Raw genomic sequence first — 20,394 nt, 5'->3', positions numbered from 1 at the left:
GACAGACCCTGAGCAAGACAACATCAAAGTTTGAGGACTCAAAGTCCTCAAGGCATGCCAAAGGTGTGTTGATGTTGGAATAAGTACAGACACCACCTTTGAACCAGCACTGTGAGTGAAGACTATAGCTGAATATGAAAAAGGGGCTAGAGAAGATCATTACATAATTAAGTCTCAGAAAGAAGTAAGATACTGGGAGAGGTACTAAACAGATGGTATTCAACAGAAGAGAGGTTATTTGAAACACTGCAAAGTATCAGAATAGTTAACAGATTAAGAGGCTGGTCTATTATAGAGGGAAAGGTCATGGGAAGGGCTGATATTACTAATGTCTGAGCCCTCCCTCTCATTAAGAACAGAGTTAGGTGGGAACTCAGAGATTTTTCTTTCACTCTATATGGTTTTACAAAATCTATACTTTCACTCTGTCTCCTTTCAAACTCCATTAGAGTACCTTTTTTCGCATTTATACTTGATCACCTATGCTTACACACATCATAAAATGCACATACAACCTTCTACATCTTCTCTTCACTCTTAGCAAACAACACAGTATCATCTGCAAACATGCTTGCCACTAGCCACTATATCTCACTGCCATACTCCATCTCTGCACCCCCTTTCCCTCGTTTTGCTCTCATCTCTCTTATCACTTCATCAATAAATATATCGAAAAAGCCATGGTGACTTCACAGCCCTGCCTCACACTTACATGTATACCGAAACTTTCGCTCAGATCTCCATCCACTCTTACACAAGCATTTGCTCCTCTACAGAAGGCTTTCACACCATCCAACAGTTATCCCCTACCCCATGTATCCTTAACACATTCCACAGAGCATTCCACTCAACTCTTGTCATACACATTCTCTAGATCCATAAAAGTTCCACTCAACCTCTTACCTTTGCTAAACATTTTTCCAGCCCCTAACTTCCACAAAACCCCCTTCCTCCTCACTTATTCTGCATTCATTCACCTCCACCACTCTATCAATTAACATTCTTGCATACACTTTTCCTGGTATGCTTAAAAGACATTCCCCTATAACTGCTACATACATCCATAGCACTTTCCCTTTGAATAAAGGAATAATAATAGTTTTCATCCAATTCCCAGACACAACCTTCTGTTTCCATGCTAAATTACACATCAGATGCATCCACTCTATCACACTTTCTCCTCCATACTTTAGCATTTCAGCTGTAACCTCTTCCATTCCAGGTGCCTTTGCTACCTTCAGCCTCATTATTGCCTTTCTTACCACCCTTTTTGCTATAGGCCCTTGTATTTGTATCCTCTTCCTTCAATACTCCATACCCATGTAGGTAACAAATGCTGTCTCCCCTTCTCCCACATTCATCAGTTCTTCAAAATGCTCTTTCCATCTTCCTTTCACTTCCTCCTTTTGATTCAGCAACTCCCTTTCCTTACTTCATACATTACACATCCATTCTTACATACACCTCTTTCCTTTTTTCACCTCCTTCCAGTATCATTTCTTATTTTCCCAAATATTTTCACTCAACTTTCTCCCAAAATCTTCATCTACACATTCTTTCTTTGCCGCTATCAGCTTCTTTACATTCCCCTTACACATTTCACATTCTTCCCTCTTCCTTTGCTGAACTTCCACTGGTACATACCTACCGAGCAATCTATCCAATGCCTTTTCTTCTCTTCCACAGCATTTCTAATCTCTTCCGTCCACCATGCATTGCAACCTTTTCATTCCTATATATCACAACCTCCAACTACTAATTCTACAACCATTAATAGTATTTCTCTAAACATTTCAAACACCTTATTCACATATGACTGCATCCTACATTCACCACACTTCTATATAAGCTTTCAATTACCCTCCTTTCATACTCCTCCCTGCATCTTATCAGATTCAACTTCTCACTTGCCAACACTTCTACCTCTCCATTCTTCCTTATACCATACCTACACTTCTCCCTGATCCTCAGCCCTACAAGAATCATGAAATGGTCAGAGTCTCCAGAGAATCCTCTCACAACTCTAGCACCCAGCTCAGCCTTTCTCAATCTTTCATCCATTGCCGCATAGTCAATCAAAGCCTGTTGCTCTTCTCTTCCATCATTCCTCATCCATGTATACCTGTAGATAATCTTGTGCTAAAAAAAGGTGGTTGCAGGGAATAAACCTTCTCAGCACAAATATTCCATCCCCATTCACTCCAGACACTTCTCATTTACCAACTATCCTGCCAGTTTCATCACACCCCACTTTTGCATTCACATCACCCATTATGACCATGTTTCTCTCATTCTCAAAACCATTTATACAGTCATTCAGATTTCTCTAGAAATGCTTCATTTCATCTTTACCTTGTTCAGTCTTCATATTCGCAGGCACATATATACATATACCCAAATGTACTTCATAATCCTAATCCTTTCTTTCACCCACACCACACTTCATGGTCAATCAATTAGAGATAATCCAATAATGCCCACTTATCCACATATACTAAACTGTGTCTCATTTTTGAAACCAGGTATTTCCAACTATCACTCCTTTTCCAGAACACAACTCTACAAGCTGTTCATGATTTTCAATCATAATGGGTACCCCATGCCCACCATTATACCCTTCACTGTCACATCACCCATTTTAGCACTCAAATCACCCATCACTCTTAACTGATCACTCATATCACAACTGTGACACAACCACCCAGCTCAACACTTCCTCAAACTTTATTCTCCCAATAACAATCCAATAACAATCACCCATTTGTCATCCTCCACTTTTATTTTCATCCACATCTCTCTGGGGTGCACTTCCTTACACTCTTTTTCACACATCCCATAACTCCTTTAAATCTCAGTAATGACAGAAATACACAGCCTTCTTTCCTTCTTCCTTGATAAATTTCATTCATTCCCATCCATAACATTCCTCCTTCCATGCCCTCCTATAACTTTCATTCATCATTTCAGTGTTCACTCCAGACAGCCTGCCCAAGGATATGGGTTTCCCCAATCCCCATCACATCCACATCCCTCCTTTTACTGTCACCAGTCATCCCATTTACATTCAGTGCCATTGACCTCAATCACTCATCTCTTTTACTCCTTGGCATAACTGGTAAGCTCCAGCACCACTTCTTAGCCTTTTGTACCTCAACCTTGACAGACCACTGGCAGAGGGCACCTCCAGTGCCAGGTGCAGTGTCTGGTGACACAGTTCCCAGGCGTCAGTGTTGGTGTGGTAGTATAGTATTCCACTGTCAGTGTAGGTGTGGTGATGCAGTATTCCACCATCAGTATAGGTGTGGTAGTACAGGACCCTAGTGCCACGTGCAGTGCCAGGTGACACGGTACCCCAGCGTTTCCAGGGGCAGCAAGGCTCCAAAATTGTCCAAAAAAACTAAAAAGTTACAGCACACCTCAGGTGTTTTGTTTGTATTTAGCAAGATTGCCCAGATGGAGCTGAGAAATGCCTCCCCTTCAGTTCCTCCCTAAGGGTGCAGTAACAAGGTCCCCACAAGAAGGCAGGTGAGACCTGGATACCCTAGAAGACTAGAGTATCCCTATGAGATACTGAAACTTAAAAAACTTTCCCCAATTTTGTGCCTATTCACAACAGCAGCACCTCTGAACCTCATTGGTTATGATACTGCCACTGCACAAATCTTACCTATTTCTCTTCCCACCCATATATCTCCTCTTATCCTAAAGCCTCTGCAAACTTTCACCCTTGCCCTCATCATGAAGTGACTATATATACTACAGCTACCCCTCTCAGCACATTTACATTCAAATGGCTCTCTTTAGCATGTCAAACAATTACAAAATAATCCAATAATGCCCACTTATCCACATATACTTAAGCATGGCTCACTTTTTAAACTAGGTATTTCTAACTACCACTCCTTTTTCAGAACAACTCCACATGCTGTTCATGATTTTAATTCATAATAGGTACCTTACGTCCATCATTAAACCCTTCACTGTCACATAACTCTTGCTTTCAAATCACCCATCACTCTTAACCGATCACTATACCAAAATTGTGACACAACCACCCAGCTCCTCCAACACTTGCCTCTCTTCATCAAACTTTAGCTCCCAATAACAATCACCCATCTCCCATCATCCACTTTCATTTTCACCCACATCTCTCTGGGGTGCACTTCCTTACACTTTTTTCACACATTACCACAACTCCTTTAACAGAAATGACATCCCTTCCTTTGCTTTCAACTTCACGTTAACCCGACTTTGTCCCTGGTTCAGTCCATAACCATTCCTTCCCCATTCTCTTTAGCTTTGTTGGACTCCTCTCTCCAAACATACCTGTTTCTTCCTTCCTTTCAACCTATTTAAAACTATGCACATTCAAACACCCCCACCTGAGCTCCTGAGGAGGATGAGCACTCCTCCCTTGGCTCTTTCTTCTCCACCATCTTTTGGAAATTCAGATAAACAGAGGGGGTGTCTGACCCCCAGCTCCCACCTCTTTTAGTCACCCTCTATAACATACAGGGAATACTAGGGTAGAATTGTTTCTACCTTATACTCAGGGATAAGATAATTATGAAAACATATATAATACAATATATATTATTTCATTATACTAAGTATGATAGTTTTCTTCAAAACATATCATGTCAGTGGATTACCTGTGTAAAATTAGTTATAGGATTGCAACGGTTTTTATGTTGAACATCAATCTCATATCCAGTGGCACAAGCACAAACAGGGCCTTCAGGTGAAGAAAGACAGAGGTCTGCACAGCGAAGTCTTCCAGACGTACAATCATTTGTATCTGTAATAATGAACATTACTGTATCCTATGACCATTGCACATGACAGCCAGAGAGTGGATGTGTGCAAATGACGCTGTTGTTTGTCTACTCCTGATGCTGTCTCACAAAAATGGAAGCAGCAACTATTCAAAAACTAATCATTAAACTATCTGCAGTATCTTACACTCCTAGTATCATTAGAATATGACATATAAAGAGTCCTTTTTATGATGCTCAAGTCTGACTATACAAAAACTGAGCATATTACTAATCAACGACACTAAAGCTTTTATCAATTTTTTACTGTACTTAGTCGCTGTCTCCCACATTAGCGAGGTAGCACAAGGAAACAGATGAAAGAATGGCCCAACCCACCCACATACACATGTATATACATTAACGCCCACACACACACATATACATACCTATACATTTCAACATATACATACATATAAATACACAGACATATACAGGTACACCACCGATTTTCCAGCACTCTTGGTTCCAAAGCCTTGCCGAATTAACCATTTCGCCAGACCAAGCATGGTCACATATTAATTCATCAATACACCTCTAACCAAGAAATTATACATCTCCCATGAGTCTAAAGTATACTATGGACTCTAGCACTTTAAATTAAACAAATATTAAATACAGATTATATTAATAATTGGAATACATTATACACCTGCTCAGGACTGAGGTGCTCGTCAGCTACGCGTTTCGCAAATTCGTCCACATACTCGGCAGCTCCTTTGTGGTTTGCGGACCACTTTTCTTCACACACTTTATTAATTGAAATTTCATGACGCTTCTCGAATCTTTGAATCCATCCTTCACTATAGTAATGCTCATGTTGTAATTTAAATTCTTTATGGAACAACTTAGCCTGGTCCATTATCATGCTACCTGGCAAGTCCACTCCATCACTCCAATGTTGTCGAAACCATTCCATCATCACTCGATTGTGCTCAGTACTCTTACCATCTTTCATAGTTTTTCTAATGGTATTTGCTTCTTGGAATCACAGTCTACATAGAATATCAATATTTTCTCCCTTTGCTTCTTTATATCATAAACGTGTGATGAGTCAATACTGTAGATGTCACACAGCTTATGCACTGAAAACCACGGTCCATTTTTTTCAACAGTTCTACTTTATCTTGGATCGATATGGACTGGTGTTTATGTTTAAACCCACAACTGATACTCTCACATGTCTTAGAAGCCATAGCTAGGGTTAAATTTAAGCAAAATAAAATAAGAATCTCACAGGATTGCGATATCACCACAACAAGTGCAGTGCAAAGAATGTAAATAAGCGTGCCCTACACACAACACTATCTGTGGCCGCCCAGTAAACTAGTCTGGTGGCTGCGGTAATTCCAAGTTCCCTCACATAATTTTGTCTGGACTAAAGGAGGTTCTGAACCATCAGCTGCCGGAAAATTGGTGGTGTACCTGTACATATATAAACATGTAAATATCCATACTTGCTGCCTTCATCCATTCCTATCGCCACCCCACCACACATGAAATAGCACCCCCTTCCCCCTCCCCCACGCTTGCGTGAGGTAGCACTAAGAAATAAAAACAAAGCCCACATTCGTTGACGTCTTGGTCAATCTTTGATCACTCATTCTCTCCATGTGCCCAAACCATTTAAAAACACCCTCTTCTGCTCTCTCAACCACGCTCTTTTTATTTCCACACATCTCTCTTACCCTTACGTTACTTACTCGATCAAACCACCTCACACAACACATTGTCCTCAAACATCTCATTTCCAGCACATCCACCCTCCTGCGCACAACTCTATCCATAGCCCACACCTCACAACCATACAACATTGTTGGAACCACTATTCCTTCAAACATACCCATTTTTGCTTTCCGAGATAATGTTCTCGACTTCCACACACTCTTCAAGGCTCCCAGGATTTTCGCCCCCTCCCCCACCCTATGATTCACTTCCGCTTCCATGGTTCCATCCACTACCAGATCCACTCCCAGATATCTAAAACACTTTACTTCCTCCAGTTTTCTCGATTCAAACTTACCTCCCAATTGACTTGACCCTCAACCCTACTGTACCTAATAACCTTGCTCTTATTCACATTTACTCTTAACTTTCTTCTTTCACACACTTTACCAAACTCAGTCACCAGCTTCTGCAGTTTCTCACATGAATCAGCCACCAGCGCTGTATCATCAGCGAACAACAACTGACTCACTTCCCAAGCTCTCTCATCCACAACAGACTTCATACTTGCCCCTCTTTCCAAAACTCTTCCACTCTTCCATTCACCTCCCTAACAACCCCATCCATAAACAAATTAAACAACCATGGAGACATCACACACCCCTGCCACAAACCTACATTCACTGAGATCCAATCACTTTCCTCTCTTCCTACACATACACATGCCTTACATCCTCGATAAAAACTTTTCACTGCTTCTAACAACTTGCCTCCCACACCATATATTCTTAATACCTTCCACAGAGCATCTCTATCAACTCTATCATATGCCTTCTTCAGATCCATAAATGCTACATACAAATCCATTTGCTTTTCTAAGTATTTCTCACATACATTCTTCAAAGCAAACACCTGATCCACACATCCTTTACCACTTCTGAAACCACACTGCTCTTCCCCAATCTCATGCTCTGTACATGCTTTCACCCTCTCAATCAATACCCTCCCATATAATTTACCAGGAATACTCAACAAACTTATACCTCTGTAATTTGAGCACTCACTCTTATCCCCTTTGCCTTTGTACAATGGCACTATGCACGCATTCCGCCAATCCTCAGGCACCTCACCATGAGTCATACATACATTAAATAACCTTACCAACCAGTCAACAATACAGTCACCCCCTTTTTTAATAAATTCCACTGCAATACCATCCAAACCTGCTGCCTTGCCGGCTTTCATCTTCCGCAAAGCTTTTACTACCTCTTTTCTGTTTACCAAATCATTTTCCCTAACCCTCTCACTTTGCACGCCACCTCGACCAAAACATCCTATATCTGCCACTCTGTCATCAAACACATTCAACAAACCTTCAAAATACTCACTCCATCTCCTTCTCACATCACCACTACTTGTTATCACATCCCCATTTGCGCCCTTCACTGAAGTTCCCATTTGCTCCCTTGTCTTACGCACTTTATTTACCTCCTTCCAGAACATCTTTTTATTCTCCCTAAAATTTAATGATACTCTTTCACCCCAACTCTCATTTGCCCTCTTTTTCACCTCTTGCACCTTTCTCTTGACCTCCTGTCTCTTTCTTTTATACATCTCCCACTCAATTGCATTTTTTCCCTGCAAAAATCGTCCAAATGCCTCTCTCTTCTCTTTCACTAATAATCTTACTTCGTCATCCCACCACTCACTACCCTTTCTAATCAACCCACCTCCCACTCTTCTCATGCCACAAGCATCTTTTGCGCAATCCATCACTGATTCCCTAAATACATCCCATTCCTCCACTCCCCTTACTTCCATTGTTCTCACCTTTTTCCATTCTGTACTCAGTCTCTCTTGGTACTTCCTCACACAAGTCTCCTTCCCAAGCTCTCTTACTCTCACCGCCCTCTTCACCCCAACATTCACTCTTCTTTTCTGAAAACCCATACAAATCTTCACCTTAGCCTCCACAAGATAATGATCAGACATCCCTCCAGTTGCACCTCTCAGCACATTAACATCCAAAAGTCTCTCTTTCACGCGCCTGTCAATTAACACATAATCCAATAACGCTCTCTGGCCATCTCTCCTACTTACATACGTATACTTATGTATATCTCGCTTTTTAAACCAGGTATTCCCAATCACCAGTCCTTTTTCAGCACATAAATCTACAAGCTCTTCACCATTTCCATTTACAACACTGAACACCCCATGTATACCAATTATTCCCTCAACTGCTACATTACTCACCTTTGCATTCAAATCACCCATCACTATATGTATATATATATACATATATATATATATATATATATATATATATATATATATATATATATATATATATATATATATATATTTTTTTTTTTTATACTTTGTCGCTGTCTCCCGCGTTTGCGAGGTAGCGCAAGGAAACAGACGAAAGAAATGGCCCAACCCCCCCCCATACACATGTATATACATACGTCCACACACGCAAATATACATACCTACACAGCTTTCCATGGTTTACCCCAGACGCTTCACATGCCTTGATTCAATCCACTGACAGCACGTCAACCCCGGTATACCACATCGCTCCAATTCACTCTATTCCTTGCCCTCCTTTCACCCTCCTGCATGTTCAGGCCCTGATCACACAAAATCTTTTTCACTCCATCTTTCCACCTCCAATTTGGTCTCCCTCTTCTCCTTGTTCCCTCCACTCCGACACATATATCCTCTTGGTCAATCTTTCCTCACTCATCCTCTCCATGTGCCCAAACCACTTCAAAACACCCTCTTCTGCTCTCTCAACCAAGCTCTTTTTATTTCCACACATCTCTCTTACCCTTACGTTACTCACTCGATCAAACCACCTCACACCACACATTGTCCTCAAACATCTCATTTCCAGCACATCCATCCTCCTGCGCACAACTCTATCCATAGCCCACGCCTCGCAACCATACAACATTGTTGGAACCACTATTCCTTCAAACATACCCATTTTTGCTTTCCGAGATAATGTTCTCGACTTCCACACATTCTTCAAGGCCCCCAGAATTTTCGCCCCCTCCCCCACCCTATGATCCACTTCCGCTTCCATGGTTCCATCCGCTGCCAGATCCACTCCCAGATATCTAAAACACTTTACTTCCTCCAGTTTTTCTCCATTCAAACTCACCTCCCAATTGACTTGACCCTCAACCCTACTGTACCTAATAACCTTGCTCTTATTCACATTTACTCTTAACTTTCTTCTTCCACACACTTTACCAAACTCAGTCACCAGCTTCTGCAGTTTCTCACATGAATCAGCCACCAGCGCTGTATCATCAGCGAACAACAACTGACTCACTTCCCAAGCTCTCTCATCCCCAACAGACTTCATACTTGCCCCTCTTTCCAAAACTCTTGCATTTACCTCCCTAACAACCCCAGCCATAAACAAATTAAACAACCATGGAGACATCACACACCCCTGCCGCAAACCTACATTCACTGAGAACCAATCACTTTCCTCTCTTCCTACACGTACACATGCCTTACATCCTCGATAAAAACTTTTCACTGCTTCTAACAACTTTCCTCCTACACCATATATTCTTAATACCTTCCACAGAGCATCTCTATCAACTCTATCATATGCCTTCTCCAGATCCATAAATGCTACATACAAATCCATTTGCTTTTCTAAGTATTTCTCACATACATTCTTCAAAGCAAACACCTGATCCACACATCCTCTACCACTTCTGAAACCACACTGCTCTTCCCCAATCTCATGCTCTGTACATGCCTTCACCCTCTCAATCAATACCCTCCCATATAATTTACCAGGAATACTCAACAAACTTATACCTCTGTAATTTGAGCACTCACGCTTATCCCCTTTGCCTTTGTACAATGGCACTATGCACGCATTCCGCCAATCCTCAGGCACCTCACCATGAGTCATACATACATTAAATAACCTTACCAACCAGTCAACAATACAGTCACCCCCTTTTTTAATAAATTCCACTGCAATACCATCCAAACCTGCTGCCTTGCCGGCTTTCATCTTCCGCAAAGCTTTCAGTACCTCTTCTCTGTTTACCAAATCATTTTCCCTAACCCTCTCACTTTGCACACCACCTCGACCAAAACACCCTATATCTGCCACTCTATCATCAAACACATTCAACAAACCTTCAAAATACTCACTCCATCTCCTTCTCACATCACCACTACTTGTTATCACCTCCCCATTTGCGCCCTTCATTGAAGTTCCCATTTGCTCCCTTGTCTTACGCACTTTATTTACCTCCTTCCAGAACATCTATATATATCTATATATATATATATATATATATATATATATATATATATATAGGAGGTAAATTTTGGTAAAGTGTTTGGTAAAGTGTGTGACAGAAGAGAGTTGAGGGTAAATGTGAATAAGAGCAAGCTTATTAAGTTCAGTAAGGTTGAGGGACAAGTTAATTGGGAGGTAAGTGCTTTAGATATCTGGGAGTGGACTTAGCAGCAGATAGAACCATGGAAGCAGAAGTGAGTGACAGGGTTGGGGAGGGGGCGAAGGTTCTGGGAGCACCAGGAAAGGACTAAAAAGGCCAAATTTGTTCACACTTAGTCTCTAGCTATCATGTGTAATGCACCAAAACCACAGCTCCCTTTCCACATCCATGCCCCACAGACCTTTCTATGGTTTACCCAAGATGCTTCACATATCCTGGTTCAGTCCACTGATAGCACGTCAACCCCAGTATATCACATCATTCCAATTCACTCTATTCCTTGCACGTCTCTCACCTTCCTGAATGTTCAGGCCCCGATCTCACAAAATCTTTTCCACTCCATCCCTCTACCTCCAATTGTTTTTCATACATATTTCCCATTTCCTACATTAGCAAGGTAGTACCAAGAACAGAGGACTGAGCCTTAGAGGGAATATCCTCACTTGGCCCCCTTCTCTGTTCCTTCTCTTGGATAATTAAAATACAGGAGGGAATGATTTCCAGCCCCCCACTCCCTCCCCTTTTAGTCGCCTTCTACGACATGCAGGGAATGCATGGGATTAAGGTGACATCACACAGCCCTGTCTCACACCCTTCCACTCTTACACAAGCATTTGTTCCTCTATAAAAGGCTTTCAAACCATCCAACAATTTTCTCTCCCTACTCTATATATCCTTTACTCACCCCATAAAGCTTTCCACTCAACTCTCATATGCCTCTTCCAGACACAAATAATCTGCATACAACTTCTTATCTTTCATTAAATACTTTTTGAAAGTTATCTTTACCACAAAAATCTCATCCATACATCCCCTACCTTTCCTAAAATACCCTTGCTACTCACTTATTCTGTATTCAATCACTTCAATCACTTTCTCAATCAACATTCTTGCATACACTTGTCCTGGCATGCTTAACAGACTTATCCCACTATAATTGCTACATACATCCTTAACACCTTTTTCTTTGAATAAAGGAACTATAATAGCTTTCATTCGATCCTTAGGCAAAACCGTCTGTTTCCATGCTAAATTACATATCAGATGCATCCACTTTATTACATTTTCTACCCCATCCTTCAGTATTTCACCTGTAATCCCATCCACTTCAGGTGCCTTCCTACCTTCAGCCTCATTACTGCCCTTCTTACCTCCCTTTTTGCTACAGACCCTTGTACTTTTATCCCCTTCCTTCCATCCTCCATACCCATGCATGTAACAATACTCTTTCTATCTTCCTTTCACTTCCTCCTTTTGATTCAGCTACTCCCCTTCCTTACTTTTCACATTAACATTTCCACTCTTATGTGCACCTCTTTCCTTTTTCACCTCCTTCTAGTTTGATTTTTTATTTTCCCACTCAACTTTCTTCCAAAATATTCATCTATTCTTTTTCTGCTTTCCTCCATCTGCTTCTTAACATTCACCTTACACATCTTATATTCTTATATCCTCCTTTGCTGAACTTCTACTGGTACAGTCCTTTCAAGCAATCTACCACATGCCTTTTTCTTCTCTTCCACAGTATTTCTAATCTCTTCCATCCACCATGCATTGTCCTTTTCATTCCTATATCTCATGAAATTGCATTCAACTACTAATTCTAAAAATTTTATAATATACATGCCACTAATATACAATTCAAACTGTATTACAAAATGCAACAGGAATTGCAACCATATAAGGAAAGCTGAACTACCAATATGAGGAACAACTCAAGGGCACTTGTAAGAATCCATGCTCTGTTGTGTCATATTATATGACTAAAAAGGTAAGGGTACTTTTTTGTCAGGTGCATAATGGAGCAAAAGGTCACGAGAATAGTGCAAGGGCTGAAAAAGAGTGCAAATGAGCAAGTATCAGCAAACTATTGAGAGAAAAATATGTTTTGGATGGAGGTTAATGATGAGAGAAAAATAAAATATCAAATGGGAACACAATGATATGACCAAATGGGGAAGTGATAACAGGCAGTTTGGGAAGTGATAACAGGCAGTGATGAGGTGAAAGATGGAGTAAGTATTTGAAAGATTGTTAAATGCATTTGATGATAGGGTGGGAAATGTAGAGCATCTGGGTGGGTGACATATGTAAAGTAAGAGTCGTAACAAGTGATATGGTGAAGAAAATAGGTGGTAAAAGCTGTGCATAAGGTTAAAGATGGCAAGGTGGTTGGAGTGGATGATCCTGCTGTTGAATATCTTAATAAAATGAGTGATATGTGGTTGACTGGTTAATGAGGATTTTCAGTGTATGATTAGTGGTATGCATGTATGTTACCATTGTATAAACATATTCATATAATTCACTGTTTACTACTAATTCGCCATCCTCTGTAAACACTACTTTCAGTCTAACATTACCATCACCTAACATTCCTGACCTCTGCATTGTGCAGGCAGTGGTGGTTTGTTTTCCTATCTCATCTAATGTCTGAGGATTTTTGCCTTCTAACTGTTTTCTTGCTTTTTTCCTTATCTTCCTTGGGTCTATCACACTTAATAATGAATACACTAAAATTTTGCCTATTATTTCCAAAGAGCATGGGATTTTCATTTCCCTTAATCCACAGAATTTTATATAGGAGGTAAAAGCTTTTCATTATAATGTAATGTTTTCTGGGTTGATTCACAATAATTCACCACACAATAAAGTTTAAAAGTCTAAATCTCCTATCATGATGTACTTTTCAAAATCATACCAAAGAAACCAGTGCAGTAAGACAAAAGCACAGCTTAACTACTCAAGCTAGCCGTCGTTTACACCTAATATTTCACCAAGAGAAACACTGCAATTTGGGTGATAACACACATTCTCTGAGAAATCATGCCAATAAATATCAAAAATTGCAAAAAAGCCTGAACATAAGAAGATTAGCTGACATCAAAAGTGAATTGAAATTACCACTGATTCATACAGTATTAAGTTCAACAGGAAAATTGGAAATGTGAGAAAAAGGATATCAAATTAAAAGTATATGCAGGGAACTTAAGTTGGAGATATGATGAAGTGCAACAAATAAAATTTCCATTTTTTCAAGTATGTGTACAGACACATCTACTGAAAAATATCAAATGAACGTACCAGTTTGACTGCTGTTTGAGAAAATCTTCAAATCAAAGATATAGGGATTTTCCACACGCAGTTCTTCTATAGAGTCCCGGTTATCAAGATTTACACGCTTTATTGTACCATCCTGGAACTCTGACCAGTAGATGAAGTTGTTATAGTAGGCTAACCCATATGGATGATTTAAAACATCACCTCTCAGCATCACCTGTAACAAATTAGAATACATAACAACAATTACAGTCTTCATTTGGACAATGTAAGTAAAACATCACCTTGCAGCATCACCGGAAGCAAAATAGAATACATAACAACAATTACTGTCCTCTCTTGGACAATGTAAGTAAAATACTGTATATGTTCAAGCCACTACCCCCTAGTCTCTGGCACTAGAATAGCTATGTGTAATAAGTGCAGAAAGGTTCAACAATAAGTCACAGATGAATTTCCTAAAAAACAGACATCTTTCTGGCTACAAAAATAACTCTAACAAACTCAGAAAGTATTGTATCAAAAAACTAGAAAAGTACTTGATCACAAGCAAAGACATCAGTACCCATGGGGTCATGCAAAAAGAAATACATTACTGTTTATTTGCTCATTAATGTATTGTTTTCTCCACATGAAGTGCACCTGAAAAATCAGATATGTACAACCCATGGTTAACCTAATTACTTAGCAAATTCAAAATCACTTCTAAACTGCTTTAACCCTCTCATAATAAGTGCCCATGATGTGGACAAAAAACAAGGTTTTCAAATTTTCTGTTTCCCATTATCGAATGAAATGAATACATGTAAAAGAGAAATTTTTTTTTTTTTTTTTTTTGCTTTGTCGCTGTCTCCCGCGTTTGCGAGGTAGCGCAAGGAAACAGACAAAAGAAATGGCCCAACCCACCCCCATACACATGTATATACATACGTCCACACACGCAAATATACATACCTACACAGCTTTCCATGGTTTACCCCAGACGCTTCACATGCCCTGATTCAATCCACTGACAGCATGTCAACCCCGGTATACCACATCGCTCCAATTCACTCTATTCCTTGCCCTCCTTTCACCCTCCTGCATGTTCAGGCCCCGATCACACAAAATCTTTTTCACTCCATCTTTCCACCTCCAATTTGGTCTCCCTCTTCTCCTCGTTCCCTCCACCTCCGATACATATATCCTCTTGGTCAATCTTTCCTCACTCATTCTCTCCATGTGCCCAAACCATTTCAAAACACCCTCTTCTGCTCTCTCAACCACGCTCTTTTTATTTCCACACATCTCTCTTACCCTTACGTTACTTACTCGATCAAACCACCTCACACCACACATTGTCCTCAAACATCTCATTTCCAGCACATCCATCCTCCTGCGCACCACTCTATCCATAGCCCACGCCTCGCAACCATACAACATTGTTGGAACCACTATTCCTTCAAACATACCCATTTTTGCTTTCCGAGATAATGTTCTCGACTTCCACACATTCTTCAAGGCTCCCAGAATTTTCGCTACCTCCCCCATCCTATGATCCACTTCCGCTTCCATGGTTCCATCCGCTGCCAGATCCACTCCCAGATATCTAAAACACTTTACTTTCTCCAGTTTTTCTCCATTCAAAGAGAAATATATGCTCAAAAGTTTAAGCCAACATAACTTCTATAGCCATAATATTGTGCTATAAAGTTGATGTGGAAGGCCCCCAGCAAGAAATAGAAGATAGGGTATGGAGGAGATAGGGATATAGAGCAAGGGGTGACCCTTATGTGCAAATTCAACAATAACCCTTATCACTAGCTACGAAAAGAATACATAAAATGTACAGGACATGTAGAACCAAGTGAGCTACCATAACTTATGTGGACATGAGATACCCCTAAATGTACCATGGAGCACCATTAGAATAGCTTTTGGGGGCTATTTACCCCCTCAGCCCAGGCAGTGTTCAGAATATGGTCCACCAGCCCACACAGCCACCACAGAATTTCTCTAGTAAACTTGGTAAATATTCATCCTCGGGCTTCTTATACTTCTCATCTATGCATCCTTAAATATTTACCAGGCCTTCTTATGTTTCTCTTCTGTGAACCCTATGGCATTTATGATGACTGCAGGCAATTTGTCAAAAAGAATTGGATCCCAAAGGATCTCTCTTTTGACTTTAGAGGCAAGTTAACTCCAATTTTTCCATGACTAAGTTAGATGGGATACCTAAAACAGCATCTTTCAATTTTTCCACTTATGGAGAAAAACAATACAACAGCAACTTTCAGTCCCCATACAGATAAAAACCAGAAACAACGGAACCATTCAGTTTTCCCCTTCAGTGGTCTGGAAAATGATCTGTGCAGAGGAGGCTTAGTTTTATGTAATTCAAAAAATCAATGAATAGTAAATAATATTAAATTTCCTGCAAAATCCTCACCCACTCCCCTAGCTTCATCTAATCTCACCTTTTGCTATTCCACACTCAATCTCTCCTGTTATCTCTTCACATATCACTTTTCCTGGCTCACTCACTCACTTTCACCACTGTCTTCTCACCCATATAATTTCCTCTTTTTGTACTTCCTTTACAAACCTTCATCCTTACCTCCACCAAGCAAAGATCAGACACCCCACCAAATGCCACTCTCAGCACATTCACTACCACAAGTTTCTCCTTTGCATGCCTATCAACTAATACATAATCCAATTATGCCCATTTACCACCTCCCTTTCTCACCCACTTATGCTTATGTACACTTATGCTTATGTAAGTCCCTGCTTTTAAATCAGGTACTCCCAATCAACAGTCCTTTTTTCAGCATACAACTAGAAAAGCTGTTCATTTTCATTCACAACACTGGGCACCCCATATCCTACAATTGTACCCTCAACTGCCACATCAACTCTCTTGCACTCAAATCACCCATGACTAATACCCAATCCCTCATCAAAATTGTTGACACACTCACACACCCTCTCTTGAAATACTCACAACTCTTCCTTCTCCTTGTTCTAGGTGCATAAGTACTAACAATTACCCATCTCCCATAATGCACCTCTATTTCTAAACTTCATCAGTCTTGGATTCCCTTTCTTACACTCTCTCACACACTCCTACAACTCATCCTTCACCAGAAGTGCTACCCTTCCTTGGCTCTCATCTTCACACTAACCCTCAACTTTACTCCCTAAACATTTCCAAGCCATTCTGACCCATTTCCCTTGAACTCTGTTTCACTCTGAGTCAGAACATCCAGGTTCTTCTCCTCACACATACTACCTAACACTACCTTCTCCTCATCTTTGTTACATCCATACACATTCAGATACCCCAGCCTAAGCCTTTGAGGGTAGAGGAGCACTCTTTGCCTGGCTTCTTTTCCTGATTTCCATCCTTTATGTTGTCTTCTATGACACACAGGGAATTCATGGAATGAATCTTTCTTCCCAATACGCAAAGATACAAATAAATGTAAAAATACATGAAAAAAATAAACAATACTTACGGGAAGTGTGAAATCACGCCTGGTAAAAAACATAAAGTGTGTAATGCTGCTATGTGCTTGCAGAATGGAATCACACTAATAAAATGCCAATAATCATCATGTACTTATATTAACAAGGAGGATCTGTGCCACCACCCAAGGTACACAGTACACCCTCCTACATCAATATAGAAGGAGGAATACTTCTTGTTTGGGTATCTTCTTCAATAATACATAATATAGAGATATTCAGCAAGGAAAGAAATTTCTGGGAATTTTAACTGTTTTTGCACATGGGGCAATCAACTTTACAGAAAGAATACAGAATGAAAGGGTAAAAAATTATACACGAGGTATTAACCAAAAGTGATGTAAAAAGTCTAATGTTAACAGTAGGAGACTTTATTCCAATAAATGACAAACCTAAATACAGTATTAGCCATGGGTGTGAAATATCATAAGATTTCACAACTGGCTTCTTTAGTAGAATACAATAAAAATTATAGCCACACTTTGATAGCCTTGCTCTTAAGTTTAGCAGCTGAGCATGCCTTTCATGCATCTAAACTAGAAAATATTGCTAGCAAATGACAAGACTCTGAGTATTGTTATTAGAGCTGTGGAAATACAGTGACTAAGGCATTCTACAGATAGATACTGAGATAAGTAAGTGCAAAGGTGCTTATCTGCTGTCTGTTTAAAGATGGACTTTTTGCAAAATCTTCAAGGTCTATTCTGCATAAGTGATGCAAACTAGCTTGTCAAATTGACCATAGGAGATGTTCTATGCCTCATCTATCAAATGGAAAAAAACAGATACATAATGTATGATAGTAAAAAATGTTTAAGAGATGGGACCCCACAAGAGCAAAATTCCCTAACCATGCTATAACATGCAGTTACATATACCGACTAAGTATCAGTAAAAATATGTGGAACTACAACATATATTTTGGCAAAAACACATTAACACAAACTACAACTTACTTCTCGGTTAGTGCCATCAAGACCTATTCTTTCAATCTTATCATGGAAACCATCACACCAGTAAAGATGGCGTTCCACAAAGTCAATTGTTAATCCATTAGGCCACTGAAGATCGCTCTTAACAAAAGATTCTCTGTGTGTTCCATCCATCCATGCTCGCTCGATCAAACCATCACCAACCATAACTTCCCATGTAGTAAAATGCCATACAGTCCAGTACATGTAGCCTTCAGCAGGATTCAAAACTATTGCCCTTGCATTAGTCAGGTTACCATGAAGGAGCATCTTTCGTTTGTCTGGGCTCTCCATAGAGCAAACAAATATGGATGACACACCCTGAAAAGAAAACATTATGAAAGATCTACTCCTATAGATAAGACACTGTCAGCATGATTGCTGTTCCTATTAAAACTGATTTGCCTGAAACTTCATTACAGGATATCAACCTTCACACTAAAGGCAGCATAATGTTGAGCATTTTACCAAGAACAATGAATATCAGTTACTATATCCTCATGAAGGCACTTAAAATCTCACCATGGGATATATATCATGAGTCAATATCAGCCTGATAACCATTACTCTTGAAGGGCTTTAACCATTATGCAGGAAAACTGGTCAAATATAAGGAATATATATATATCCCTGGGGATAGGGGAGAAAGACTACTTCCCATGCATTCCCTGAATGTTGTAAAAGGGGTGGAAGCTGAGGGCTGAAAATGAAAAATGGAAAAGTGTGTGAAAGGAGAAAGTTGATAATAAATGTTAATACGAGCAAGGTTATTAGATTCAGCAGGATTGAGGGACAAGTTAGTTGAGATGTAAGTTTGAATGTAGAAAAATAGGAGGAAGTGAAGTGTTTTAGATATATGAGAGAGGACTTAACAGCAAATGGAACCATGGAAGCAGAAGTGAGTCACACGGTGGGGGAGGGGATGAAGGTTCTGGGAGCGATGGGGTTGATGTGCTGTCAGTGGATTGAATCAGGGTATGTGAAGTGTCTGAGGTAAACCATGGAAAGTTGTGTGGGGCCTGGATGTGGAAAGGGAGCTGTGGTTTCTGGCATTATTGCATGACAGCTGGAACTGAGTGTGAACGAATGGGGCCTTTGTTGTCTTTTCCTAGAGCTACCTCGCACACATGAGGGGGGAGTAGGATGGTATTCCATGTGTGGCGAGGTGGCAATGGGAATGAATAAAGTCAGACAGTGTGAAATGTGTGCATGGGTATATATGTATGTGTCTGTGTGTGTATATATATGTGTACATTGAGATGTATAGGTGTGTATATTTGCGTGTGTGGACGTGTATGTATATACATGTGTATGGGGGTGGATTGGGCCATTTCTTTCGTCTGTTTCCTTGCGCTACCTCGCAAACACGGGAGACAGCGACAAAGCAAAATAAATAAAATATATATATATATATATGTGTGTACAATGGCACTATGCGCGGAATGCGTGCATAGTGCCATTGTACAAAGGCAAAGGGGATAAGAGTGAGTGCTCAAATTACAAAGGTATAAGTCTGTTGAGTATTCCTGGTAAATTATATGGGAGGGTATTGATTGAGAGGGTGAAGGCATGTACAGAGCATCAGATTGGGGAAGAGCAGTGTGGTTTCAGAAGTGGTAGAGGATGTGTGGATCAGGTGTTTGCTTTGAAGAATGTATGTGAGAAATACTTAGAAAAGCAAATGGATTTGTATGTAGCATTTATGGATCTGGAGAAGGCATATGATAGAGTTGATAGAGATGCTCTGTGGAAGGTATTAAGAATATATGGTGTGGGAGGAAAGTTGTTAGAAGCAGTGAAAAGTTTTTATCGAGGATGTAAGGCATGTGTACGTGTAGGAAGAGAGGAAAGTGATTGGTTCTCAGTGAA

The 20,394-nt window shown here is 40.2% G+C and overlaps 1 protein-coding gene across 1 annotated transcript in view; it reads right to left on the bottom strand.

Annotated features, from left to right (window-relative positions):
• Window positions 1-20,394, bottom strand: part of LRP1 (LDL receptor protein 1) — a 1,167,923-nt gene that overhangs the window by 760,374 nt on the left and 387,155 nt on the right. Inside the window, exons 15-17 of the mRNA XM_071663699.1 lie at window positions 18,511-18,846; window positions 14,069-14,261; window positions 4,653-4,798 (exon numbers count right to left, since the gene is read on the bottom strand). Of these exons, the coding sequence (XP_071519800.1) occupies window positions 4,653-4,798; window positions 14,069-14,261; window positions 18,511-18,846 (675 nt within the window). The remainder of the gene's footprint in view (window positions 1-4,652; window positions 4,799-14,068; window positions 14,262-18,510; window positions 18,847-20,394) is intronic.

Source organism: Panulirus ornatus, chromosome 1 (genome assembly GCF_036320965.1).
Source record: "Panulirus ornatus isolate Po-2019 chromosome 1, ASM3632096v1, whole genome shotgun sequence".
NCBI lineage: Eukaryota > Metazoa > Arthropoda > Malacostraca > Decapoda > Palinuridae > Panulirus > Panulirus ornatus.
Note: the sequence above shows the minus strand (reverse complement) of the source record. Positions and strands in the feature narration are given on the sequence as shown.